Below are 26,898 nucleotides of genomic sequence, written 5' to 3' on the forward strand. Positions count from 1 at the left end.
TCGAAAGGCACGTCTGATACCGCTGATACGTCTGCGTCTGGTCGTGACTCGTGACACGATTGGCCACGTGCCACGTCGCCTAACCAATCGCGATTTTCAAGTCGCTTTTCCGACTTCCGCTTTCGGCCGAGCACTGCCGAGCAGGTGAGTAGGCGCCAAATTTCAATTCGACGCTCAACTCTTATCTCATTAATGAGATCGCGATTTTAATTTCTGCGCAGTCTACAAATATTCCAATGCCATTTAATTATGTTAATTAATGTAAATATTAATTCTCTACGGACGTTCGTTCCTTTATGGACTTAAAAATCGCGATATTGTAGACGATCTAAAAATAAATCTTCATGAAATAAAAAGTTTCTTCTCGATTTTTTGTTAAATTTTTTTACAGTTAATATGTATTTAATCGACACTGATTATTTTTAAAATCTATTGTATTAAGCTATCTGCTCATTACAAGCTTGATTTTGCGGATCATTAAATTGTAAAATTAATCTTAGCAAAAAATTATTATAATCCTAATAGTATCTGTATCTTGCTTTTAGTGCTAAATGTAATTATAAATACGTAATACAATTTCCATTGCCTACATGTGCGGACGAGGAAGTTCCTTTAAAGCTAATTAATTAAATTTAATTAGGGTCAAAGAAGCAGACGCCGTTTTTGTACAAATTACTTTTTTTTTTATTCCTCGTAATAATTTCGTCGAAATGACAATGCGATGTATACGAAATATTAAAAAAGTACAATAGCCCGTTTATACAAAATATGATTTTTACAATACATAAGTAGTAAGATCGACCACTGTGTGTACGTGTGTACTTCCGCGATGTCTGCTGTAACGCATCAAATGCAATACCACCGACAATTTTGTCTGCTATATCGAAAATAACGAATATACTCGCGCGTGCAGCTTTCTCGGTGTAAAAAAACTACATCCTCCGGCGAGGAGATGACGATCCCGTGCGGTGTTCCGCGATCTGTCGAGTTGGACCCTCGTCCCTGTCTCATAAAACGAATTTCTAACTCGCCACCTTTACTAATCTTTTTCTTGCTACAAGTCTTTCTCTCTCTCTTTCTCTCTCTCAAGTAGCCGTAATCTCTGTTCGGAAAATGTAATATTTGTCGCGTGTTCAGCAACAAAACGAGTAGATGTAGCGAGAGAGCAAGTTAGGAAAAACTTACAGCGAGACAAGAGCTGTGTTTAGGTCTGCTCTTATTCTTGTCAGCTTGTCATTGCCTAATCGTTGCCGAATTGTCTCTCGAGGCGGCTTGGTACCGAGGTAGGACAAGCAGCAGCGGTATCGTCATCGGCTACCTGATTCAAACGTTGGACGTTTTCGATCAAGAGTTTTCCGACCTCGCCAAAAGGAGAATGCCGGAAAACGGCGATTATAGGATAAGTATAATCATAGCATTACGATTAACACAGTGCTTTGCATTCGCGCCTTTTTTCCTTGGCAATATGAATAATTGTTATAAAATGTCACGGATATAGAAAATGGAAGAAGCGACGAGTCGCGCCGTCCCCGTTCCTTTCCTTCGTTTTTGTGTGGCAGCTTTTCTAAGCGGCTATCTTCTCGGCGTCGATCGCTGAAACAATATTGCCTCGGTAAACGATGTGCCATCTCAAACGGATACAAAAACAAATTGAGAATATACAGCGTACGAACCTTCTTTGGTGGGTAGAGGATTTTTCTCGAGGGTTTCCGCATGCTTCAACTTCGCTGGATCGAAATTCTCGATACCAGAGATCAGCTGTTGCTTCCCCTTTTCTTGTTGGATCGCTGCATAGAGAATAAAATCTCATTAGTTTATAATAATTATAATTTGATAAGATATTATTTGTAACAAGTTTATGCTTTGTTTATTATTCCGTAATGTGACTTCAACACGAACAGTAAAAAAACAATAGAATGGAAAGATTGTCCATTATTTTAAAATCAATCTTCGAATCGAAGACTAAAAATTTACAATGTCATAAGATAATTTTTTATTGGCTTTTAATTCACCTAGTGATTCACGGAGTTGGACTATACTGTACATAAGTCAATTTAAAAACCTGACTTATATATCGTACCATCTTTATCGGGTAATGGGTTCTTCTCCTGCGTCTCGGTGTGCTTCAGACTTGCGGTGTCAAACTTCTCGATACCGGCGATCAATGTTTGCTGAGTCTTCTCCGCGGCAACGTCTAAAAGCAGGCAAATCATATTTCAGAAATAGCAATGAATAATTACATGCAGAATCACGACTCAGGAATAGAGTGTTTCATTTAGCTGGCTACAGGATTTGCTATATCCAGCTAGTAACATAGCTCGAACGGATCAGTGAAGGATAAATTCAAAAACTGTTTACACGATTTATGATCGCCGCATGATCGACGAACAGCGCGATCAATCAATGATTGGTACCGTTTGTCGTCCTTCCTTTATAAGGAACTTGCTATTAATACCTCGTGCATTCAGATAAAGTCTACGTATTTTTATGAGACGAAATTACGCGTTACACTTAAGCTCGAGTTAAAATAATGAGAAACTACTAAAGTTTCCTTAATAATTCTTAATTACAGAATTAATATATTCGATTTATATTTATATTTTATTTTAACAAGTTCCTTTTTGGATTTATCTTCCTGAATATCAGATTAACTTCTTGCTACAGTAAATATAAGAATCTGATTTTAATTTTAAGATTTTATGATTTTATGATTTTATTTTAATCCACATTAGAAATTTAAGTCGTGAGAAGCCTTGTATTTTGAATAGTTTATAACTCGACTTTTCAGTTGAGAAAGTATCGATTGCTTATTCCTTGCATCAAGGAATCCATATAAAATAAAGGAAGGCAAATCTAAGAAGACCTGTATATTGCACAAAAGTTACTTTTTAAAATCTGTTCTTTTTTCTTGTAAGATTGTGCAGCAAGAAGTTAACCAAAAGGACAAGCAGTAGTATGATCCCAAAATGCTATCAAAGCCACCAGTAAAAATTTTCCTTCATTGTAGAATTATTCTAAGATAAAGCTTTGCAGGCGAGAGATTGTTCCCTGAAAAGCGGAAGCGATAGTTGATTTCGGATTTTTGCTGCCACCATGAAAAAGCCAAGGAGATACTCGTCGCAGAACTGGAGAATGAGGTTCCAGAAATTTCTCCAATCTTTAATGATCAATATACCTTTGGCGTTAGGCAACACAATCTTCTCTTTCATGTCGGCATGCTTCAACTGATCTGCCTTAAAGGTTTCCACGTCATGTATCAACTCAGAATGTTGCCGCTCCTGCCGCACGTCTATGTTAGCAATTCACACATTTTTATTGCAGCTGCTATTGTTTTTATTGGGATACCGCACTGGTAAGCTTTGCGCTTATATCGTTTCTCTTAATTTAATATTTTGCGAGCAAACTTAATATTTTTACACCCTGTATTTAACACTAAATACATTTAGTTCTACTAATCTACTTGAATAAAATTAAATAAAGATCATAAATTTTTTAATCATTTAAATCAGAATAAAAAAATATCATTAAACATTAATCATATAGATACCAATGAATCAAATATATTAGTGAAATAGAATGCAAAAAATATATAATTGTTAAATTTTAAATATGTTACGAATAAAACATATAAGTGAGATAATTCAGTTCAATGTAAATTAACTTTAAACAAAAATTGAGATAAATATTCTTGCAATTTATGTACCTTCGGCGGAGGGTAAAACGTTCTTTTCGGCAGTAGCGGCTTTCTTCATACAGCCATGATTGAAACCTTCCAATTCGCTTTTCAGGTCTAGTGCTACTTTGGGCAGGTCCTTCAACGACGGACTCGACATGATTCAGCCTTGTACTTCTTAATCTGTAAAAAGAGACGAGTGTAGGATCAATCATCTTTGCTCGATAGATACATTTTTAAAGATCAAAGTTTGTAATTCCAATAAAAAAATTGCCAACTTTTCTAATGTTTAAACGGCTATTTTATTGATTCATTCAAGCTAACAATAGTCTGGTATATATTGTATTTTACATAGATATGCAATGTACGATAATTTTATTACTTGAAGATTCTTGAAGGATTTGAGATTACTGAACTGTTAAAAAAATGTCAATGTGTAAATAATCGTACTTTATAATCTGAAGTACGTTGTTGATTAGTACGCAATCGGTATACGCAACACATATCCCGAATATGTGATCGTCCGTTTTCTTTTTCTTTTAAAGTACATTTAACAACGCGAATAGAAAATAATACAAATTTATTTTTCCAAAGTAATATTTTCTTAAGTTTTCGTTTATATACGTTTATATTCAACGAACGGTACATATAATATATGATACTAATGTAAAAGGTGTCCGTGCAAGGTGTCCGGGCACCTGCTCGTAACGTAATCGATTTAACTTCCTGGAAGATAGCGGAACACGAACGATATCGCACGTGTTATTAAATGCGAGAACCATTTCTACGTAAGGTGCACAAAGAGCATTGCTCAACAAATATGAGTGTATCAGCGAGAGACGGTACCGTGCAGTTTCCAATTGTTAGCGCGAACGTGTCGTTTCTTTTGTTAAACCGCACCAACAATCCGCGAGCTGACAACAGCGGCTGCTATTGAATGCCAACGAGGCTGAAGCCGGGAATGAAGCTATCGACAACGACGTCGGAATTGCACGTCGTATCGTCACGATACACCGCAAATACAGCAAAAATACGACTTCACTCGTCGATATATTCGCCGAACGCGACTGAGATTTCGCAGACTCGACACTTTAGCAGTTTCCTCTTTTTAAATTCAGAAGATCCCAACCAAGGTATGATACAGCACAAAATTTCTTTCATTTTGCTCGGATATCCTGCTATTTTGTTGTTTATAACAGTAAAAACGTCCGGTACTGTTAACTTAGAAATAAGAAATTTCATAAAATAAAATTTAAGACCGTTACGTTATAAATTGAGAAAAAAATAAATAAAAAGTTGTAGATGTAGAAAATTATTACATGAGAAATCTGATTTATCTGCGAACTCACGCGACTCTCGAGCAGAGAATTTATGTATCACGCGACGGAAACAGCGGTGGTTCGTTGCTTCCGGTCTCCGTTTCCTTCTAGTATACTTCCTTGTCACACTTCCTTCGTAAGCACAGCAACAACTGCGTCAGCGTGAAATATTATCGATACGAAGTCACAAAATTATCAAAGTAAAAGAAATACCTCTCAGATAAGATGTAAACATGAGATATGTGAAAATTAAATGGTTAACTTATGATTGCAGATGGTAACGCGATCATTACACAGCGATGTTTAATGTATAATGCTTTAAATAATAAAATCTGACAATTTCTGTGCATTCGCGTCGAATATTCCCAATCTTTTACTTCACGCTTCGCATTGAAAGATATTACGCTGCAGTTGATTTCATCCGCCCGTCATTCATCATTTACGATAACGACGCACATTACATGACCAAGAAGAACACTGATAAATACTGCGTTCTTTCGCCTTTTTCCTCCAAAGAACACGACTATATCTTCGTGACTGACCATACATTACATTACAAAGTTAAATTACAGCTGTGCATACAGATTTATCATGGAATGTATCACATACATTTACGTCAGAAACCAAACAAGTTTTTTTTTAAAGAAAATGAGATGAGTCTGAAAAATATTTCTCAAAATTATTGCTTTAAATGGCAAATGATACTTTCGGAAGAAAGAAAACGTCCTGCAACCACCGAGTCAGACGTTGCTCCGCCAATAATTGATAGTTGTGGCACGAAATCAACGTTGCAGCGTCGTCTGGCTGTGTACACGCGCCTCTATATCAACATATATAGATACTTATATATATTGAATCCAGTACTGGCGACGCATTTACGTGCTAAACTGTCAATGACTCATTCGTCGGATGCCCCCTTTGCCCACCCCCTTTCACCAAACGGGCCTCTCAGCAACGTTCGCGATTGTGCGCATTCAGGCAGACTTAAAACTTTACATGAGTCAACGTGAAAAAATGTAAGAAAAGAACGCAATACTAATTACGCTTACGTAGGCGATCGGTATCGATCTGCATTTAACTCCCACGTGCTTTTTTCCTAATCGTGTTGTGTTCTGCAATTTATGACATTTGATTGCAAATCAATCTTTTTTTTTTCTCTTTATGCGTCTATATTGCACGCGTAACGATTGCATTTCCTGTGCATCTGGAAATAAATTAGATTAATATTCCAGTATATTCAGTATATTAATTATATTATCTCATATAATAAATTATATTAATTTTATCGTTCACATGCGAAAGAAAATTACTATTATCTACGTTAATTAAAATATATATTTCTCTTTATCGTATAGCACGTTATTTGTACCGTATGAGAGCTCGTTGAAAAACCAATGGCGATAACATCGAATTCGCCCATGTGCGAATAAACTTGCGGGTTCAAAAGAGACGCGGAGAGTAAGAAAAGGTCTGCATTCCACGTGGGTGAAGTCACGGGGACGTCGGATATTACTAACCACATTATCGGTACGCACGGCGTGATTGTGCAACATCTTCGACGACAGTGCAAGGTCATCAATTTTGTCCGACTTTTTTTTCTACGATGCTTTTCAAATGTGACGATTCTGGGCGGAACAATCTTGCAAAACGAATTGGCTGAAAAGATAAACGGATATTGCGCGGGTGACAGATCCATCGGAGATTCGCGAAAGACACTTGAATCTCCAGTAGCGCTCTATTTTTTCAGAGCTGCAATATTTTAGGCTCAATTATAATAGAATGTTGAGCATGTAAAAGTACAGAAAAAAGCTGATAAAAAAAACAAACCGGTCTCTCGAGTCGCTCGTCGAGTCGTGAGTTTTGGGTCCGGGACGATACGTTCCTGTGATCGCGAGAGAGAGGGCTTTCGAGAGATACGTTCAAACGGTGGGTCAGCATCGACAAGGCTGTGTATAGGTCCTTATATGGTAGCCGGTCGTATATGTCTGTATATAGGGAGAGCTCGAAAAAGAGGCCGAATACGCAACAGAGAAGCAGCGGGAACTCCAACTCACACATATACCCTTTGCGTATCCGCTTTGCTAAATTCTTTTCTTTTTCTTTTTTTTCATTCTTTTCGTAGGCCTGTGTGGGCGTACGAAGCACGAGTACGTGTGTGCACAAGAACAAGACTCATGTGCAACGAGGCTGCATGTAACGGTAAGAGACGAGGACGAGATCTCGATTGTGTCCGCAACCAAGACGGAGCACAGATAAAACAGTAAATTTCTTTTTACGCAGCAGATTATGAGATGTTTCGCGAATCTATCGCAAAAAATTAAGTCACTAATTTTGACAAAAAAAAAACAAAGAAGATTGCAAAGCATTTTTCATTCATTAAGGCATATAAAAATATATCTTCGTCCTTTAGTTGCCGAATAATTTACTCAGAAGGCCATGTTCTACATCACGGCCGCCACGCGATAAATAATCTATAATTGATAAAAATCGATACAGATTCGATGTAATGCGATTTAATATCGTTTCTTAATAAAATACCTTTGTTACACGTTACTAATTAGTTTTGATCACGAGTATCGCTTGCGCTCGTCGCGCGTTTAAGAGCGGCAAGAAAATTACGAGCGCTTTAAGGCCGACAAGAAACGCCGTAACGCAACGACCGTTAGTTCCATTTAATTGAACATCCGTAGATCCTAGCCGAGCCGTGGCAAACAACAAGACAAGGGGTAAGCTTCTTATTGGTTATTATGCAAACTGCAAACGTGGTGGAATTTAATGAGGCGAGCCGACGCGAGACGACGCTCGCACAGTGAAACTTGGATAAATCTTGGCTCGATCTTCTCGAGTGGACTCGCGAGGTGAAAAGCGAGCCTCTCCGCGAGAAGTTAACGAGAAACTAGGTTGCCAGTGCGGTCGAGATGCGCCGGCAGAAACCGACGGTAGAGTCATCGAGATAGATTAGGCATCCAGGTTGATATTTCATACGAGTGTGTCGTAAGAGTGCCCGAGGCACGATTTCTAGTACTTGATTTTCAAACGAGGAAAGTATGGCTCTAGGTCGTGCATCCCTATTAATGCGCGCGGCCTGTAAACATTTTCCAAACATTAGAAACTGGCGTCTAATAAACTAGCGTCTATTCACGCTTCAGAAACTTAACAATTTAGTTAAGTATATCAAAAAGTTTTACTGGTACAAGTTTACTTAACGTTTTTGAATCGTTAACTGAGGAACAAGTGTTTACAGCTTACCTCGCAACAGGTTTAAGAATCAGGATAATATTTCAGGATTATATCATAGACTCTGGAGTAGGAAATAGCAAGTGGCTAAGCCAAGCGTGTCTAAGACGCCCGCTTCTCCCTACCGCGTTCAGCCCTAAATTCGCCTAAAGCCATGCAAATCGGCCGTCAAGTCCAGGGGACTCCTCAGTCCTCCGCGAGGACGCATTGTCGTAGGCACGCGGTTCGCGGAACGAGATCCTACGGTCGCTGGCTAACGAGTCCGCGCTGGCTGCCAATTAACTTGGGCAATCCGCGTTTAATGGTGGGCCTTCTGCTACCGGCTCTCTTTCCTCGTCTCTTTCGCGCCACGCGTCCACACATGCAACGGCGTACACGGGCCTGTATCGATCGGCGGTGTAGGCCGCTCTGGAGAGCGGCGAGGCACCTACGCGCGTACAATGCCCACGTGAAACCGCCGCCGGCTGCATTTGTATCTGTAGCTAGAGAAACGCTTTACCGAGCGACGGCGACTGTTGAGCAACCGCGATTCTCTTTCTCTCCCCTTTTCTCTCTCTCTCTCTCTCTCTCTCTCTCTCTCTCTCTCTCTCTCTCTCTCTCTCTCTCTCTCTCTCTCTCTCTCTCTCTCTCTCTCTCTCTCTCTCTCTCTCTTCAGCTCTCTTCCGTGCGACCGTGACGGCTAACGAACCCTGGACGCGCGTATCGTATCGAGCGGTGGCGCGTACATGCCCCAGGGACGTATATAGGCGCGAGGCTGTATTATATAAATATTGTCCGAATCACGAACGTCCCGATGTCGAGTGCTCCAGCACGAACAAGACGGTTTTCGAGTCACGAGCGACCGAGCGACCGAGTGATCAGGGGGAGTTCCTAGGTCTCCCAAGCTGAAACACTTGCCAGGACAGATTGAAAAACCATGTTAGAACGACCGATTACGCGCGCGACACGCTTACTTGGAATTTCTTAACTCAACGGGATCCTCGAGTCCCACGAAGCCGTTTCTCAATCGGGCTAAAACTGAGAGTCCTGGCAACGTTAACGAGAGACGCGAAATCTATCTATAGCAGTCAAACAAGAAAGAGTAGAATGAGAAAGAATCAAAAGTATCGTGAATTCGTTGTTCCTTCGTCGGCAATATTAAAATTTATACGCATGAGTCATTGTCCGCACGAGTCTGAAAAGGATAACGGTTTATTAATCGAGATGTCCAATAAAAGTATCGATATGAATCTCTCGGTCCTCTCGGTCAATACTGTCAATAGACACACGTCGCGTAAAGCCCGTATCAGACTACGGATTGGGATTGAGATTGGATTGAAATTTAATCAATCAGAACAGAGAAAACTGATCTGACGTTTAGTAAACTTTGCTCTGATTGGTCTAATTTCAATCCAATCTCAATCCCAATCCGTAGTCTGATACGGGGATAATGCGTGTAACTTCACCCGTCGAGGGGTCGAGGCATCCCTGGCGCCTGAACGTATGCACCAAGTGTCACTTAAGCGCCAACTTCGCTCAAGTCCTTCTCCTATACACCCGTCACCGTGCGCGAAACCGCGATTTAGAAGGAGGCTCGTTAACTCGCGCCGCAGCTTCCTCGGCACGTTCATTACCGGCGTTTATGCGGAGTCAATTAAAACCTTCCTGGATCAAGTTAGTTGTTTGCTAATGTATACTCGGAAACCCATCCTCCACGGAAGTAACAGAACCTCCAAAGTATTTCAACACGGGGAAACGTATCGCACACGAACCTCTCGGAAGCCAAACTTGTGAATTACTTATTTTAGTGCCAGAGTATTAATTTATTACAACTTTGTCGATATTCTCTACCTTCTCTTTCAGGGTCGATCAGTTTAACTTCTAAAACGCTCATAAATCCCGACGCAACATACTACTATTCACGTAGAGCGATATACATTCCCAGGAGCGCCGCTTAATCAGATCTGATTCGATGATCGCCGGAAGGCGAGTCTTCCGCTTTCCGATAGCGCAACGGCCGAACGGCGTGCTAATATTGACACGTACACACTTGCGGACTTGTATTCGCGACGCATGAATGGGTAGGGCGCATACGCAGCATGCACGTACACACGCATACATGGATGCAACGACGGGGGAGGCAGCGCCGAGCACCGAGGTTGCGCCAGGGGAGCGGCCGGCGACGGCGGCGGCGGTGGCTGCCGCGGCAGACGGTTTCATCGATTGGCATTGTCGGCATCGTCCGGAGGAGAGTGTGAGCGAGGTCCGTGAACTCTGCGCCGACGGCGCATCCCGGTTTTCATGGTCATGGGTAAGAGGGCGGGTTTCCCTCGACGGAGGGAGGCCGAGAGCCGAGAGTCGCGTCCTTCGCCTCGCGCGACTCGCGATCGGGGATGATTGCCGTAATAGTATCACTGATATCGTTATTCTCGTCATTTCTTCTCTCCCCTCTGAAGCCTCGCATTCAAATCGAATGAAATGTTTTAGCGTTCCAGTTGGAAACACGCATTCAATACGAATTTGAATTTCAATGCCGAGCTGGAATGATGTTCCATTCAAGGTTCTGATGTTATAATACGCTTTCTATCCGTTTAATTACGAATGGACACGAAATGAACTGAAGGAGAAATAAGGCCGCCACTATCCGTATGCGAGTCCCGTAACTCTCGGGAAAACGAAGGTATTGTCCGGCTGACGTGGCGAGTGGCGAGATGTAATAGAATATCTTGGGTCTTGGGTGTATGACGGGTGGGCACTGGGCTCGCGAGACAGAAACGGTCTCGCGATCTGGGAGACGCTAATCGCGAGCAAGCCGAGCCGGGTAAACGCAATTGTGAGAGCATGGAAGCGCGCGATTCGCGACGGCGGAGTTGCGCTTATACAGAAGCCTAGCCTCCTCGTTCGCCTTGAAACGCTCGGGACATGATAAAATGCAAATGCAACGCCCGACAGCGTTTCTCCCTTAGGAAAACGCAAAACGTGGGGAAATTGCCATAATCGAATTCGATGCTATGACAAATAAAGAGTAAATCCGTAATTTCTAACTGTGAGTTTTCTTGAAATTAAGAAAATGTGATATATTAAACGTGAGGATTACATGATTGAAAATTGCAATGTATCTAATATCTACTAATCATAAAGTTAAAATAAGGTAATTAATGTTCAACTATATTTCCAGAAATTATTCTATAAGCGTAAAAGGTCAGCGCCGAATGTGCGATGCATAAGCACAGAAAACGAGTACTGGACACTACTGGACCGACGACGACGACGACGACGACGACGGCGACAACGATGAGAGGAAGACGCATATGCATGCTCCGCGTGCGTTGTATGCATCTGTCAAAACCACGCCCTTATCCCCATCCTGTTGCCTCGCGCTATTCGCCTGTATACGAAGGAAGAGCAAAGAAGTTATCCGACAGGCTTTCCACGATTGAAACAATCTGCCTCCCTTCGAGAGAGCGATCGAATTTAATTACCATTAGCAGCTCTAATTGGACATGTTAAAGACTAAATTACATTTTGGAAATAATTCTTTGAACAAATAGGAATATACGGCGAAATGCAAAAAATGACAGTAAAGATAACACGATAAAGAAAAATATTGAGACGTGTCCTATGATAACATATATGAAGCGAACGAAACAGGGAGGCGATCGATGAATAAGTTTTAATAAGCTGTCTAATTTTACGTTTGACATTTGCGTTTCCATAAACACACATTTGGAAAGTAGTATCCTTAGAATTAATCCCGATCGCCCTTTCGGAGCGTTTCAAATTGATCCGATCGAAAACGCTATGAATTCGTACGATACAGTCCACTGATTAATTCGGGCTCATTAATTCACGTTCGTTAATCTTATCCTTATGCATATGCATAATGCAGCGAGATATACGGTACGTATATAAGGTATCACCAAGTAACAAGCATACAAAAAATCCTTGTCGGTGAGCGACAAAAGGTCTAGTTCCCACGTTTTAATAATAGGCATTTTATGGCGTTGTAATTTTAGGGAAATATACGGTAATGGGTATCGTAATGATATATAGCAGTTATGATGGAACGATCATTATTATAACGGTAAATCACTCATTCCCGGTTCGTCCGATTCTCCGTCATATTCCACGAAGAACATTATTAATCCGTGATGCCATCGTTCAATTATGGACGACGAAGGAATAAAAATCATTCTTTTCTCCTAGAAAGAAAGACCGCCTTTCGACCACACCCCGGGTCCATTTTCGATCGCGTCGAAAGACCGATCGATATCTCGGTGCTCGGTGGCCCGGCCGGTGGAGACACGTAATTTCGGGGTATGCAATTTATTATGCATTATACATTGTAGTCATGAAAAATCCATCCTATAATATTCCTATCATCGCCGTATATACATAAAGGTCTCACATTTGTCCCTGTATCTATAGAGCGACAATGAAATTCAACTTCCCACGCTGCGGACAAAATGGAACTGATGCCGAAATCTCGCCTTTCGATTATCGTGAACAAACATAAACGGCTCAATGCTGCGTGTTTATATCAAAGCGTGAAGCTCGATGATAATTGTAACGAAGTCTGTAGGCGCTGTTACGAAGGACACACCGTTACCGAGATAAGTTAACACGCGTGTTAAAGCTATCAAACGAGAATCGTATGCCGGGGAATGTCGTGATAACGCCGACTTATAAGGCGGTCGCAACATCGACTCACAAGATCGAAACCTTATTTCCAGGCCACTATCTTTGGACGAACTTTGGACAAACTTTGGACAAAGATCACCCGTTAGCTTCACCAATTCGGGACTCTCAGCTGAGATACTTCGCAAGTGAAGAACCGATCGCCGAACGAATTACGCCGTCTTACGCGAAAGAAAGCACCATTGAACACAAAGTATCACGGCTCGACCGTAGAGATTCTCACGGCAGTCTGGGGTCAATCCTTTCTCACTTCCGCAAATTAATATGCGAAAAAAAGGACAAGAGGCGATGAAAGGAGGAAGAAGAAGACGCTCGCTGTCCGTGAATCGTTTTGAAAAGCCGGGCGAGTAACTTCTTTTAAAATACACAGGAATCGAGATGTTCGAAATCGTCTTTGGAGGATGTTTAGAGTTTACTGTTTGGGCCGATTCATTCGGAAGGCTCGCCTTTAATCCGCCATTGGACACGCAGATCGCTGGGGAAACCGTGGCAAAGGGTGCACTGACCTGTCAGTTGACGCGTACGAGTTTCTAGGGCGCAGGCAGGCGCGTACACTGTCGAACAGCAGGCGAACGTTGCTCAAAGGCAGGAACGAGACGGTACACGGTACACTGACTGACCGGTTAGCGCTTCTGCGGCACGTAACAACCAGGTAACAGCGTCGAGCAGCGCCCATCATTCATCCCCCTCTACCCGAGGTCTCCCTCCTCAGGGCGACAGGCCCCTCTCGCCAGGATCGGCGCAGAAAAGGATTCGATGGAGTATCCGTAGAGCCTTTCCATGCCGGTGACACGCTCTGAAATAATTGGATAGTTTATAGTAGTTAATAACGTAAATAATTAAATATAATAGAGCATCACACAAAGGGAAATCTTTTAGTTTAGTTTTATTATATATATTCGCAATAAACAAGAAATGAAACAAGTTGAACGGTACTCGTACTCAGTAATTTTGAATTTGAACTTTACTATATACAGCAAGAGAACAATATAACATTTATTACCATATTCGTGATATTAATATGTACTACAGAAATATATTTGTTATAAATCATATGTCGTTTCTTTTGCAACGCAACATAAGTACAGCGTCTGGGTCTTGCGAGTGCACATCTCGTTCCTGGATTGGGATCCCACCGCTCTGGAATGAGGACCAATCGACGCTTAGCTGCTACCTCCCCAATCGCGCCAATTAATCGCGTCCCCCTTTCCTACGAGTTTCTTCCGATCGTCTCCTTGACCGTCATGCGGAGGGGTAACTGACTCACCCTCAGCCGCCTCAGCGACGACCGGGAATTCACGTTCGACGTTCGACGCACTGCCGGCGCCGCAAATCTGACTGCTGACATTGAACGACGGCGCGACCTCTTCCCTCTTCTTTCGGCGACGATTTTTTTACGTTGCCGTGCCGTTCGTCTTATGTCCTTTCCCTTGTTTTTCTCTCCTTCTTCAGCTGAACAATCCGTTTCGCGATAATCTATTCCCGCCGCGTTAGGGAGGGGGTGAAAGGGAAGAGAAGACGAGAATACCGGGGGTTGACACACGTCAGTGAGTCATCAGTTTCCTGCGCACATGCGGGCCCATCTGCGCGTCATATGTTCGTCCGGATACGTTAGGTTTAGCTGAGAACCCGAAATAATTGAGTAAAAACCGATACAATTTCGTAGAATGTTTTTTTTTTTCAGATACGGCACAACAGATATACGATAAATTTTTACGTTAGTTTGAAGCAAGTCAAACAGGCTTGTGAATCGTTTTTATGAATTAAATTTTTCGAAATTACACTGGTCGAACGGAATGTTAATTATCGCCTTCTACAACTCCCTTCTCTGTGTATATACTATGTAACAAATTGTTTTTTTATAAATAATAAAAATATACTAATGCGCAACTCGATAATATCTATATAATTAAAGTTCTAAACAAATAACTAGGAACGGCTTGGAACGATTTGGATATGAAATATTAAATCTGCATTGACATGAACTTTTATTGACAGTTGAAATACCTCTTACCACTAAATTTAATACACATCACATACTTTCTTATTGTAATGTAACTGTTAGGAATATATACAAAAAGCCATTATAAGGGAGCTCGTATTATTATACGGCGATACATTGAAAATTTATATTCTCAGACGTATGAATAATAAAGAATATCTTATCTAAATGCGCGAATAGAGTTTAAGTCGGATGATGTGTATCGCTAAACCTAGACTGATACCTAAGAAAAAGTAATAGAAAATGAAAGAAGCAAAAGACGTGGCTAATCATGATTTAAGTTTAAGAAAAAAAAAAATTAAATCATAAGTTGCCTCAAATCAACAACAATGTTGCATTTTTAAAATGAAACCCCGATCGTGGATAGTTGAAATTAAATATCGAGGTAATCGATCAATATACAGGTTAGGTTTAAAACCTCATTATTACGATTAATGATCGGAAAAGGTACAAGATAGGTACTGATTTTTAAATGTGACGTGATATAAAAAATGGTGAAAGAAAAAAAAGGCGAAATAGTAGTTTGCTGATCTTTTTTATCTCTTTGCTTAGTCGGCTTTCTGTTTACTGCTGTCCGGCGATTTATCTCCATTCATGGGCGAACGAGAGCGGCTACGACTCTTGCTATGTTTGCTTCCCGATCGGGATCGGGATCTGTCGCCTCTGGAACGCTCGCGGCTCGACCTATCCCTGAAAGGAGGAACATTTAGGACGTTTATTACTTGTGTCATCACTCGAAAATATTTTATTTTCTTGCGCCAACTATGTATCGATTAAAGAAAAGGCCAGCGAGAGGACTCACTTTGAGGGAGACTTGGCTTTGGATTTGGACTGCGACCTGGACTTTGACCTCTCAGCCTTGGACCTAGAACGAGATCTGGATTTGGACTTTGACTTAGATTTCGACTTTGAGCGGTCTCTTGATCTGCAAAATTATAGTTCAAAATGAAAGGGATACGAAAATAGAGAAAGTTGACAAAATACAAAGAAACTCGCTTTCTTTCTTTTGTCGTTTTCCAAGCGCGGTGAGTAGGTGAACGCATATAAAGCGTGATTAAGCGTGAGAGCTCAAGGCACGTAGCCAGCCCAAAAACAATGCCAATAATAAATGGGAATGAAAGTGTACACTGACTGTGACGACTAACTGCGCAAGAAAAAAAAATAAAATAAGTGAAACAAATAAATAAATATATATTATATATATATATAAAATTATGAATAGAGAAAAGTAAACAACTGACGGAACAAACGTGATCATAGAATAATTTTAAAATACTTACTTGGATTTTGAGCGTGAACGACTACGCTCGGGAGATTTGGATTTAGACTTGGACTTGGACTTGGAGTGTGCCCTTGACTTGGAACGGGAACTACGACGGCTGTGGCTACGAGAACTGCGACGGCTCCTGCATTACAGAAAGCAGCGATAAGACGTATTTAAATGTTCTAAAACGACTTCCGACATCATCGCAAAACCATTTCGTTATGTGATAAATTTTGCGATAATAGGTAAGGAACAAAACTTCGACTGATCTCACGTTCAAATAAAACAATTCAGAAATGAATTTATAATCAGTTTACAAAAAATTAAGTTGTAACATAAATCATGTTGTTTAACGCGAAACAACTAAAAGAAAAACGTAATGACAGAAATGCAATTCAAAATGAATAAAAAAAATAATTAATCGATCGCTTTGTATAGATTGTCGAACGACCTACAAGGGATTGTACATCGACAAAAGATAAATCATAATATAAAACACAACAGGTGACGTAATGTCGCCCCGATATTACCATGATCGGGATCGAGAACGACGATTATACCTTGAACGAGAGCGCGACCGACGACGCGATCGAGATCGAGATCGGGAGCGCGATCTCGAGCTAGAAGATCTTGAACGACGGCCGCGCCTCTTGTCTTCGATGAGTCTGATTCTGCGACCATTCAATTCTGTGTCGTCTAATTTATCGATAGCGTTCTTCAAGTCGGAGTACGTCGCGAATTCGACAACTCTGCAAAATCACATATTTGGATCGTTAGATCAATGCATTTACACAAGACAATGCAGATACGCAGATTTTCATAAATGTGCTTCGCTCAATTAGAGCGCAACTTAATTCTACTTATCATTCCTGTAATTAATACACGTCACTTACCCCTCGTTTCTACGTTGCTTATGAGCATCAGCATACGTCACTTCTCCAGCCTGTCTCATGTAATCCTTCAAATCCTGAACATCACACAAGAACCAGAATTAATATATTTCTCTATGCTAGTTTGCATAAGTATGCGAATAGATTTAGAATTAGTAGTTGGAGTTTACTATACTGTGTTCCTAGTCTGATGTATCGCGCAGGTTAAAATATATCCTGTGCACTCATACGTTATACTCTATTTCGATTTCTTTTCTTGCGGGAGGTAACCTGGGTCTATTCGACTAGAGAAAAAGATCAGTATAGATGATATCTACATCTGCTCGCGTCTTCAGTGTAGAGACCGTTACCAATTGCGTGCTCGAATTTAGTATCCGTTTATCGACGCAACCTTTCTTTTTATGCAATTCAATCTTCAAAACAAACGTGATTATAATTTTATATATATATACCCACACACAACTCCGCTCTGTAGAATGAGACATATTTTACGTAATGCAACATTTATACAAGTCAATCAATATTTTTGGAGCAAAATATATTCTCATTTCTACAGAACGGCTCACAATATAATTACAAAAGTAATAGATGCGATATTTCTTCAGTGTAATATTTATAACTTTATTCTTTAATATATCAGAATATCTATATGATAAAAAAAGTATTGGTATAAATGCAATATATTTAAATTTAATATACCGTTTTGAATAATATATAATTCTTCAGAAAGAATTATATGCATAAACGGAAAAGAATTGCTATAAAGCGAAAATAAAAAAATGTCAACAAATATATATATATATATATACATAATTATTCAGCAGAAGTTTCGAAGGTTATCTGAATACTACATTCTACATCGCAATAAAATAGGAAAAGCAAATTTGGAAAACACAAGGAATTGAGGCAAAAAGGTAAAAATGGTTAATTTTTCGCTAAAAATGAAAGAGTGAATTCATTAATAATTCTTCTCCCGTGTAACACTTTTGTGGATCTCTTCTCTTAATGTTACAAGTGTCACTCCCTACATTGTGAGTATGATGTCTCTTCCATATTATCCGTTCTCTTTCTGTTCCGTTGTTTCTTCCATGATCTAGTCTAATGCTTCACAGTCATTCCTCATAAGGGATATCTGCGAGTGAAGGTGGATATTGTCTAGTGGTCCGTTTGCGTTCATTCATCACTGGGCGATGTACTTTATGTATATCTCTCTGTCTCTCTGTGGGAACCAGGTACGGCTTTAGTGTTGTGGAAGTACTAGGTGGACAGATGTGCCTGTATGCCCGTCGTTTTACGGTGAGTACGAGAGAGCGCAGACGCCTCCGTATCTGCGGGATACCACATGGCGGCGGCCTTTCTGAGAGTTGTGCCGGTGTCTCTCAAGGTCCAAGCGCAAGTGTTTTCCATGGTAGAAAAAAAAAGAAAAGAAAACTAGAACGCTCACGCATGCCATTGCCGAAGATATATTTCTGACGCTGGACGAATTTCTTCTGAAATATTCCTCGCTTGCTACATTCAAAATATATAGTGTAATAATGCAAATTGTTTTGCATAAAGAAAAGTTGGTCTTTCGCTATTCGAACGGAAAATTCTGACAAAATATACACGTGACGATAGAAAGACATTTATCGTGAAGAATAAAGAAAATCCCGGATGATGTAGTCGAAGTACGAAAAAATACAAGATTGATTTGACCAACAAGTTAGTAGATTTCTAATTTCGAGCACATGAATATATTACTAGTGGTTCCCTATCTCCGGTTTCGCATTTAGTTGCGCGTGCACAGCTCCGAGCTTCGTAAAACGTCTCAATGGTTCGATGTACGCTGAGCTATGGTGCACAGTAATATAAAATAATGAGGTGTATAAATAGGTATATAATAATTATATAAATATATAGTACATATGTGAACAAGACCACGTTCAAGAGTGTGTAATTATAATAGATATATATGTGTATATCTAAGAGTACACTCGGTTAAGGTGACGCATTTACCTTGGGCCCAGGCACCACCTTGCTTACGGACAGAGAGAAAGGCCAGACACACGGCGCTCGGTCGGGTCGAACGGATCTGTGTGGCGCAGTCGCGGATGGTTCGGGTTTCGGCCCGCGTATGCCCTCATGGGTGTGGCCGTTGCCTGACTTACTAGATGGCTAGGTTGCGTGGCGTACCAGTAGCAATGACAGTCACAGTGGAGTGGTAGATGTGATGGTGGTGGTGGTTGTAATGATGGTCGATGGTGAAGGTACTGAATTATGACCATGTCGGTTTATAGTAATAGGAAGAGTGATATATATTGATGGTGGAGGTTGTTTACGTAAACAAGTGTTTGTTTCCCAGATGGATAAAGTAGATAGCGGCGGTTGGATCTTTCTTTCTTTTTTTCCCCCAGTGATCACGATGAAGAGGATCGAAGTACGCACGATAACCCTATCACTGGGATTTCACCGGGATTCCACCACGTATTACTGCGCGTGAGTAGTAGTATGATGGTAGATAGGTGATGGTAGGTGTACATCCCAGTGCCACGCGGCTCTCTCTGTCACCCGGGACACCTCAGAAACCAACCTGGTGCCACTTGACCTCAAGGCGGGCCCATCGCGTGCATCGTCATCTCTATCATCGCACATCATCAGTCTATTGGCCCTACCGGTCGCCCCTCCTCGGCGAAGAGGATATGGCTCTTCGGAAAGAACATCAATTTTATTTTGTTTTTTCTCAAACTGTTGGCCGAACGTAAATGAAATAATAAATTGAAAAAGTAACGTCGAACAATCGAGACTCGATCGAGAGAAATATCTTTTCGTCAAATAACCAATCATTGGAAAAGTGCAACGATAGATATAGAAAAAATATATACTTTTATAGATTATATATGTAATATACGAATATACACAATGTAAATTGATCAAGTAAGACTTGGTTCACGTGCAGTCTTTATTTCAATTCGCCAGTATGACTTCTTTCTCTGGCCTTTTTTGGTTTTAAAAGCATCTGTTTGCGTCCTGGTATTTCCCACATATCGTTTGCATTCATCTGCATCGCTCTGTCTCGACCTATCGTCTCCATCCGTTTCCATCCATATTCGTTCCTTCGTATCTTCCGCTTTACAGCTCTTCGCGTCCACGGCGTCCGCTGAACTTTGTCCAATAGTGTCTGGCTGCGTTCGTTTCATCACAGTACGGGTCACGTTGTTACTCCGAGTTCCTTCGTGCATGCCTATGTCCTTGTATCAGGTATGATGATATGCCATGTATCTCTTGCACGTCGCACGTGTCAATTCTGATATCTTTGTCGTCCATATGGATTTTTTTTCTCTCTCGTTTTTCTTTTCTCATAGAAAATGTTTTTTTGCACATGTATATGAAAATCTGACTTCAATTTTTGCCATAGACTTACTTGATCAAAATCTTACATCTTTCTACATTCCAAAATAGGGTTCTCTTTTCTGAGTAAATAAACGTAAAATGAAACGAAAGACAATTGAAGAACAAAAGAAAGAAATGCTTTGTATTATCGACACGCGTGGAATTTGGTAGAAACGGACTGCGGAAAAACTCGGCAAAACTTAGAGATTTGGAGTGATATATAAATTCGAAAAACCCATATAAAGCAGTGCAACGTTTTCTCTGGAATCGCGAATAGTAATCAAACCAACGAAGGTAAGTATCGGTAAAAAATGCAAGAAAAAGATGAGCAAGATACGTGTGTCACTTACCTGCCAACTGACACGGCTTGACAAATTCTCCACGGTGAGGCGGTACTCGGTACGTGTCGGCGGGCCATATCTAAAATGGGAAAAAGACTGGCTATTATCTACATGTATGTCTCTAGAGCAAGCAGGTTTGTCTTGCGACCTGACTTTACGTTAATGTAGCAAATAAAAGTATGATATAAAATGTAATAATGATATAATTCAAGACATTTGCAATAGTAAAGTTTATGTAAGTTAAGTTGTAAATCATTAGAGCGTAACATTGGATGTATGTACCTGGGCAATGATTGCTTGTAGCTAGATGCAGTCCTCGTGTTTCTGTTCACACTATCTCTGCAAAAAGGGATGTCATGTGAACAGAAATAACGGATCGTCGGTTAAACCTTCAGCAAATAACTACAGATCTGCACTCATTGCTCAGGCACACAATCAATCACCTGTTCCAATCGAATCAAATCTATTCAAAATGCAGCAATAGCGTACCTGTCGTGCCGCATATCGTCTCGGCTGTAACAAACATAATACCACACATCTATTAGTCACCAATTACATCGGTTCATCTCGGTTCAACTACCAGCAATAAACATAATGTCTGGGAGGGTATCGCTAGGCGTTATCTTGCTATCACTTTTTCATCGCGGTGAAACTTTGACAATTCGACATACTCTGGAGAGTAGTCAAATCCAAGACAACCAATTCAGAAGTTAATTCGATCTCTAATTAAACGTATTTTTATATGCGCAAAGGCAAGAGAAGTTTGCAAACGCGTGGTTTATCACTCGTCTCTACGCCCTCTCTACGCTAGAGCTTATCAATATCCAAGGTTACGTTCTTCCCTGTGCGGACGATGTGCGAAATCGATTAGGTGGAATAGAAAAAAACCTCGAGAGCCAATAATAAAGCAATAAACGAATTTAACGAAAAACAAATTTAAAAAAAAGAGGAAACAAAAAATTATACACAAGAAAAAGGTACCCGAACGAACGGATAACAAACTGATCAATCGTTGGGATTTCGCACATCCCGAGCCGGCAGCCTGCAGGGGAGGAGGGGATAATGATCGCTCTGATAAAATAAAAAAAAGGATAGCGTGTCTTACGCAGATCGCCTCGAGTCCCCATAACCACCACGGGAGTCACCATAGCGCCACTGGTCACTACCCCTAGGTGTCCCCCGAGCCCTCTCTACAGTAATTCTGTAACAAGACACATTGGATATGCTTACTTGTCTCTCCAGGAGCGTGAGCGTCCGTAGCCACGGTCGCCTCGCCTCCCTGAAACACCCCGTGCTATCTCCACCGCCACTCTGAAACACACCCAACAAAACCCCGCCTAAGTCCACGACTAATTCTTACTCTCTAAAGCTGCTTCCTTCCTTCCTTCCTTTTCCTTCCATTCCTCAGCCTCCTTTCTCCGCGAAATCCGTTCAAATATCATCCGTCCCTCTCTCTCTCAGAATCTCTATCGTCCGGTTTCGTCCGAGGCGCTGTCCCCTCTCTCTTTTTCTTTCCCCCTATTTATCTCTCGCGCGCACTCTCTCTCACTCTCTCTCTCTCTCTCTTTCACGACCCGTTCTCGTTCCTTACATAGTCTAAACTGCTTTCCTTACACGATGCTACTTATCACCGAATTATTTTTTTTTCACCACATCCATCAGCTTTTTCATAATTATATCCGTGATCCTTATAATATATTTAAATTTTCTCTCTTTTTCTTGCTTAGAGTACGATGCGTTATATAGGATCACACGATGAATTTATGAAAAAGCATATGTGCCAAATTTTTCGGCAAAAAAGAAGCAATATAACATTTTTCCAGACGAAGATATATTATTACAATGACTTTTTCTACTCGGGGAATTGATGGAAGTAGTTCAAAATGGCGGTAAGTCATTTAAGACACATTTTATCTCGATAAATGTCCAATCGTTAATTTGGAGGACAGACGCCGTTTACTATAGATACAAAATTAAAGGCATTAATGGATTGCCCGTTGAATGCGAACAGATAATTGTGCACTGTACATTTGTCTTTAATCAAATAGAAGCAACAGCGAATAATATTACTGGTACAGGTTGAAATATATAATTAGAGCGATTATTAGAGCGTTAAGTATACTGCCACCGCATTCGACCGCATTTTGTCAGCTTTTACAACGTTTAGTCTATGTTGAAATCCACTGTTATTTTTTTCCATATAGAAGCTACTAATATTATTGACACACTTACATAAATTCCCAAAAGAAAAACAGAAAGTAAGAGGAAAGCATGTAGAGATGAAAATTTTCCAGAGAATATTACTTTGAACGTTGTATTGGACTTAATTTTCTCGTTATTCGAATGCTATTGCTTCTCACATATCAATGTAATCTCAAGTGACGCAACAAGAGCAAGATAAATTGATAATAAACTGTTTACTTAAGATAACAAGATGTTGTATTTGTCGATCTAGAAGGAAATATTGTGAGTTAAATTATAAATAATTCGCAAGTAACAAATATTTATTTTTTTCTGAATGATGATTCTCTAATAATTCAATACTTTTAAGGAGCCTAAAAGATTCAATTTCCTAAATAACTTAGACATTAATCACCAGTAAAGTTAAGCCATTTAGGGTTGAGTAATTTCGGATTTAATCAATTAGTCAGAAAAAAATATTTATTATGTAAATCAGAAGATATTTATGGCTCAATATAGCATCAACACAACGCACTGAAAAGAAATTATTACAAGTTAGCTATATTGCGATATATTATGCTACAATAAATAATTTTCATGAATTTTAAAAGATAATGTTTTAAATGTGATCATGTGGGCTAAACTATTGCAATTTAACTCTGCACATGAAATAATGTATTCTTAATAGAATAAATATTTGATATGACATCATAAAGACATATAGGAAGGAATTATATCTGTTATGACGTTAGTTAATTTCGATGATACCAAATTTAACTCACCCTTAGTGTGTTAGCATAATGAATTAAAACTTGCTTAGTTTGAACAGAGAACCCCCAGTACCAATAATATTATGATTATAATTAATCAAACATTAACGTAATCACAATAACAATCCACATATTAAATGGATTGTTATAGAAACTATTCAGTCATGCAAACATGCTACCTATACCATTCCGCCTAATATAATCGCCTATTACATATATGTTTCATACACTAAGTGAAATATGATTGCATTACCTTTCTCCTAAAAGTTCCTTTCCGTTTAGTTCGTACACAGCGTCGTCAGCATCCCTATAGTCATCAAATTCCTACGAAGAAAGAATTTTTTCATTATTATCGAGAAATAAAATGTAGCTTTGTTGTTATTTAAATATTGTTTGCATGCTATAATATCGCTCGTACCAAACTAATGCATATATATATAAATTATATATATTAATTAAAAAAGCTTTTATAATAACGCTAAGTTATTAATAATAACGCTAAGTATCGCTGTATTATTTACGAAATATACATGATATATATATATATATATATATATATAAGTAAACTACCACAGATGTAATAAAAATGTTTAAATGTACATAATGTTGATGGCAGCAACAAGAGACTTTAATACGTTCATAATTGAATTATCTGAAACTTTATATTTATTACATTTTTTTATTGCTTCCTGCAAAAGTTTTAGAGTAGGGTATATCATTATTTGACTTAACAAATAAATCGTACATTATGAAATAATACTACAAGTACATAACTATATAAGAGTGCGTAACCTTGATTATCGTAAGTGCTTAAAAAATTTCAAATTATTATTATAAATAAGTATCTGGTAATACATGGCCCATTATAAATAATTTAGTTTCTCCGGTTATATATAACTTACAAAGCTTTTGCAGAATAATCGATGATAAGCAGCACACAGCTCCACTATACCGCCACAGTACCAGTGTGCTCAGGGCTCAGGTCAGGTCAACTCGGGTTATCGAGTTATTTGTAATTTAACACTCTGCAGATTACCCACTTTGGTCCAAATCACGATAAAGAATCGAGTAACTATCTTTTGAGAGCAAATTTTGTCTCTTTATTCAAAAGCATTGCCGTATCAATGATCACAGTATCAAATATGAATAGTTTCCGGAGTAAATTCAATAAATTTATCAATATGAAGAAAAATTTCCAAATACACATTTAGAATGCATAAATATATAAGTATATTTTATAGAATAATCACCAAGCTGAGAAACATGACTCGCCAACTCCAAAAATGTGTCAGTCGCCAAAAGACATGGGGGAATACGAACATTGCAGGAACAAACGGTGTTACAGGACCAAATTGAGCTACGCAAAGTGTTACTCGAGGTATTTACAGCTGGATACAGATACTCACAACAAAGCCATAACCATTCTTGATGAGAACATCACGGAAACGACCGTAGCCTCTGAAAAATCTCTCAAGGTCTCTTTCCCTGGTGCCGTATGGAAGCCCACCGACATAGACTCTTGTCCCTACCATACTGTAAAAAAAACAATTAAATCACATTAGACTTACCACAAAGGCAAATCCATTCTTCATAGCGACCTCCTTGATTCTACCATATTTCCGGAAGAACTTCTCAAGGTCGCGCTCTCTCACCCGGTACGTTAATCCACCAACGAATACTCGAGTGCTCATTCTTAAAGGAAAATATAAAAACACCTTACATAACAGGCTACCTGCAGCACCTGCTGTTTAATCACATGACAACATAAGATAATCGTTATTTTCCAAGACTAACCGAGAGGCGGTTAAAAGTAAGCTTTAATTAAATTATTTATAAACAAACAGAACGGTGTTTCTATAATTGCTCTTTCAAGGAATACGGGAACTCAAATTAATTCAAAATTTTTTTATTGAATCCGATTAACAATTTTCATTATTCGATCACTATATACATGTACTGTACTACTGCCTTATGTATAATGTATAACCGTCGTTAATTGTTCTCGATGCCTTTTCAACGTAACGAGGTGCTTACATGCTTCACGAAATAAAGATATGGAGGCTTTCCGGAAGTTGCGATCGCACGAGAGGATTCCTTCTATACGTGCGCGAACGAGTCGTGATGGGGAGGGGGAGAAAGAAAAGAACAAGAAAAAAAAATTTCGTTGCGCCACGCCGGCGTGTACGCATGGGACGCCGCGTCGAAATTTCCAGAAACCGCCGATCTCGGGCCCTCGGACGTCGCCCTACTCGCCGAATCGGGTGGACGATCGATACGCGGGAAGGCGCCGTCGCCCGTCGGTTATTTGCGCCGCGAGCGATACCCCGAGTCGGAATAATGGCCGCGGAAGAATGATCCGCGTTTTCGACACGCCCGACGAGCATAAACAAAGATGCGCGGCCGCGTGCTCCGCTCCTCGCGAGACGCGTCGTCGTCGCCGGTCGCCCGGGCCGGCGCGCGGAAACGAATTACGCCGAGCGGCAGCGAAAGCTGGTAGGAGAGCGTGCTTTCCTCGCGGTCGCGGGTCGCGGGGGCGCGATCGTCCCGCGTTACATCACGTTACACGGGGGGGTAGCGACGATCCACCTCGTAAATCGCAGTTTTTTTTTCTCTCGAGAGCGCGGGTATCGAAATTATCGAACGTAACCGGGCATCTGGCCACTCGTACTCACCTGAACGTTCAGTTCGCGGTAAACCTTTAGTAAACGAACCCCGTATACTCCGTCGTACGATGCAAGACCAACGAGACTACGAGAGATACTGAACGATGGCCGATGCCTCGCGCGCCGAGGCGGCCTCGTAGCAACAACGGAAACAAAACGGGGTTCACGCGACGGCGCGCAGGGCCGCCGCGAGGCTTAGCCTCGACGCCAGACGGCGGCGGCGCGGGCGGCGCCACCTCCCCCCCCCCCCACAACTGACCAACGACGCCAATGACGCGACGCGAGGAAGAGAGAATTCCGTTTTCCGTTCGGCGAAGGTTTCTTCCCGTTCCTTCTCTCTTTCTCGGCGAAACGGAAATGCGACGTGTACAAAGTACAAAGGGAACGTGCTCGGACGCACGTTCCGGAAAGTAACTTGAAAGAGGGGAACGGAATATTCTTCCGTCGAACGAGTCTTTCTTCTTTCTCCCACCCCTCCGCCACGATGAGAATTGCTTCATTTTACGTGGGAT

The 26,898-nt window shown here is 40.5% G+C and overlaps 2 protein-coding genes and 3 long non-coding RNA genes across 24 annotated transcripts; 3 read left to right on the forward strand and 2 right to left on the reverse strand.

The window, feature by feature from the left end:
* Positions 1 to 37: 37 nt before the first annotated feature.
* LOC139768744 (uncharacterized) lies at positions 38 to 769 on the forward strand. The gene is made up of 2 exons (XR_011717423.1): positions 38 to 144; positions 546 to 769. It is a non-coding gene; the product is annotated as an uncharacterized lncRNA (long non-coding RNA).
* Cib (thymosin beta cib) lies at positions 661 to 13,709 on the reverse strand. Of its 6 annotated transcripts, XM_071699260.1 has the most exons (8): positions 13,413 to 13,709; positions 6,362 to 6,648; positions 6,042 to 6,196; positions 3,704 to 3,856; positions 3,176 to 3,289; positions 2,081 to 2,194; positions 1,674 to 1,787; positions 661 to 1,593 (listed from the first exon to the last, which is right to left on the reverse strand). In XM_071699260.1, exons 4-8 carry the CDS (start codon positions 3,831 to 3,833, stop codon positions 1,565 to 1,567), a joined length of 501 nt encoding a protein of 166 aa, XP_071555361.1. In that variant the 5' UTR covers positions 3,834 to 3,856; positions 6,042 to 6,196; positions 6,362 to 6,648; positions 13,413 to 13,709; the 3' UTR covers positions 661 to 1,564. The 6 variants fall into 6 exon arrangements, with proteins under 6 accessions (XP_071555361.1, XP_071555363.1, XP_071555360.1 ...); XM_071699262.1 differs by lacking the exon at positions 6,362 to 6,648; XM_071699259.1 differs by lacking the exons at positions 6,042 to 6,196; positions 6,362 to 6,648 and having other exon boundaries at positions 13,413 to 13,704.
* LOC139768743 (uncharacterized) lies at positions 9,720 to 11,526 on the forward strand. The gene is made up of 3 exons (XR_011717422.1): positions 9,720 to 9,998; positions 10,072 to 11,254; positions 11,387 to 11,526. It is a non-coding gene; the product is annotated as an uncharacterized lncRNA (long non-coding RNA).
* LOC139768742 (uncharacterized) lies at positions 11,534 to 13,959 on the forward strand. 2 transcript variants are annotated; one of them, XR_011717421.1, is made up of 3 exons: positions 11,534 to 12,292; positions 12,415 to 12,525; positions 12,637 to 13,959. It is a non-coding gene; the product is annotated as an uncharacterized lncRNA (long non-coding RNA). The 2 variants fall into 2 exon arrangements; XR_011717420.1 differs by having other exon boundaries at positions 11,534 to 12,525.
* Positions 13,960 to 14,877: 918 nt separating this feature from the next.
* B52 (serine and arginine rich splicing factor B52) lies at positions 14,878 to 26,548 on the reverse strand. 14 transcript variants are annotated; one of them, XM_071699239.1, is made up of 12 exons: positions 26,396 to 26,548; positions 25,292 to 25,415; positions 23,977 to 24,047; positions 21,878 to 21,973; positions 21,262 to 21,285; positions 21,055 to 21,111; positions 20,782 to 20,851; positions 17,066 to 17,139; positions 16,733 to 16,921; positions 16,189 to 16,314; positions 15,711 to 15,833; positions 14,878 to 15,598 (listed from the first exon to the last, which is right to left on the reverse strand). In XM_071699239.1, the coding sequence occupies exons 2-12, from the start codon at positions 25,412 to 25,414 to the stop codon at positions 15,457 to 15,459; spliced, it is 1,095 nt and encodes a 364-aa protein (XP_071555340.1). In that variant the 5' UTR covers position 25,415; positions 26,396 to 26,548; the 3' UTR covers positions 14,878 to 15,456. The 14 variants fall into 14 exon arrangements, with proteins under 14 accessions (XP_071555340.1, XP_071555343.1, XP_071555346.1 ...); XM_071699242.1 differs by lacking the exon at positions 21,878 to 21,973 and adding an exon at positions 22,003 to 22,083 and having other exon boundaries at positions 26,396 to 26,547; XM_071699245.1 differs by lacking the exon at positions 25,292 to 25,415 and adding an exon at positions 25,130 to 25,256 and having other exon boundaries at positions 15,711 to 15,773; positions 26,396 to 26,545.
* Positions 26,549 to 26,898: the final 350 nt, after the last annotated feature.

This window comes from Temnothorax nylanderi, unplaced genomic scaffold (assembly GCF_030848795.1).
Source record: "Temnothorax nylanderi isolate EJ_2023f unplaced genomic scaffold, tnyl_v1.0 TNYL_tig0017_pilon, whole genome shotgun sequence".
NCBI classification, from domain to species: Eukaryota; Metazoa; Arthropoda; class Insecta; order Hymenoptera; family Formicidae; genus Temnothorax; species Temnothorax nylanderi.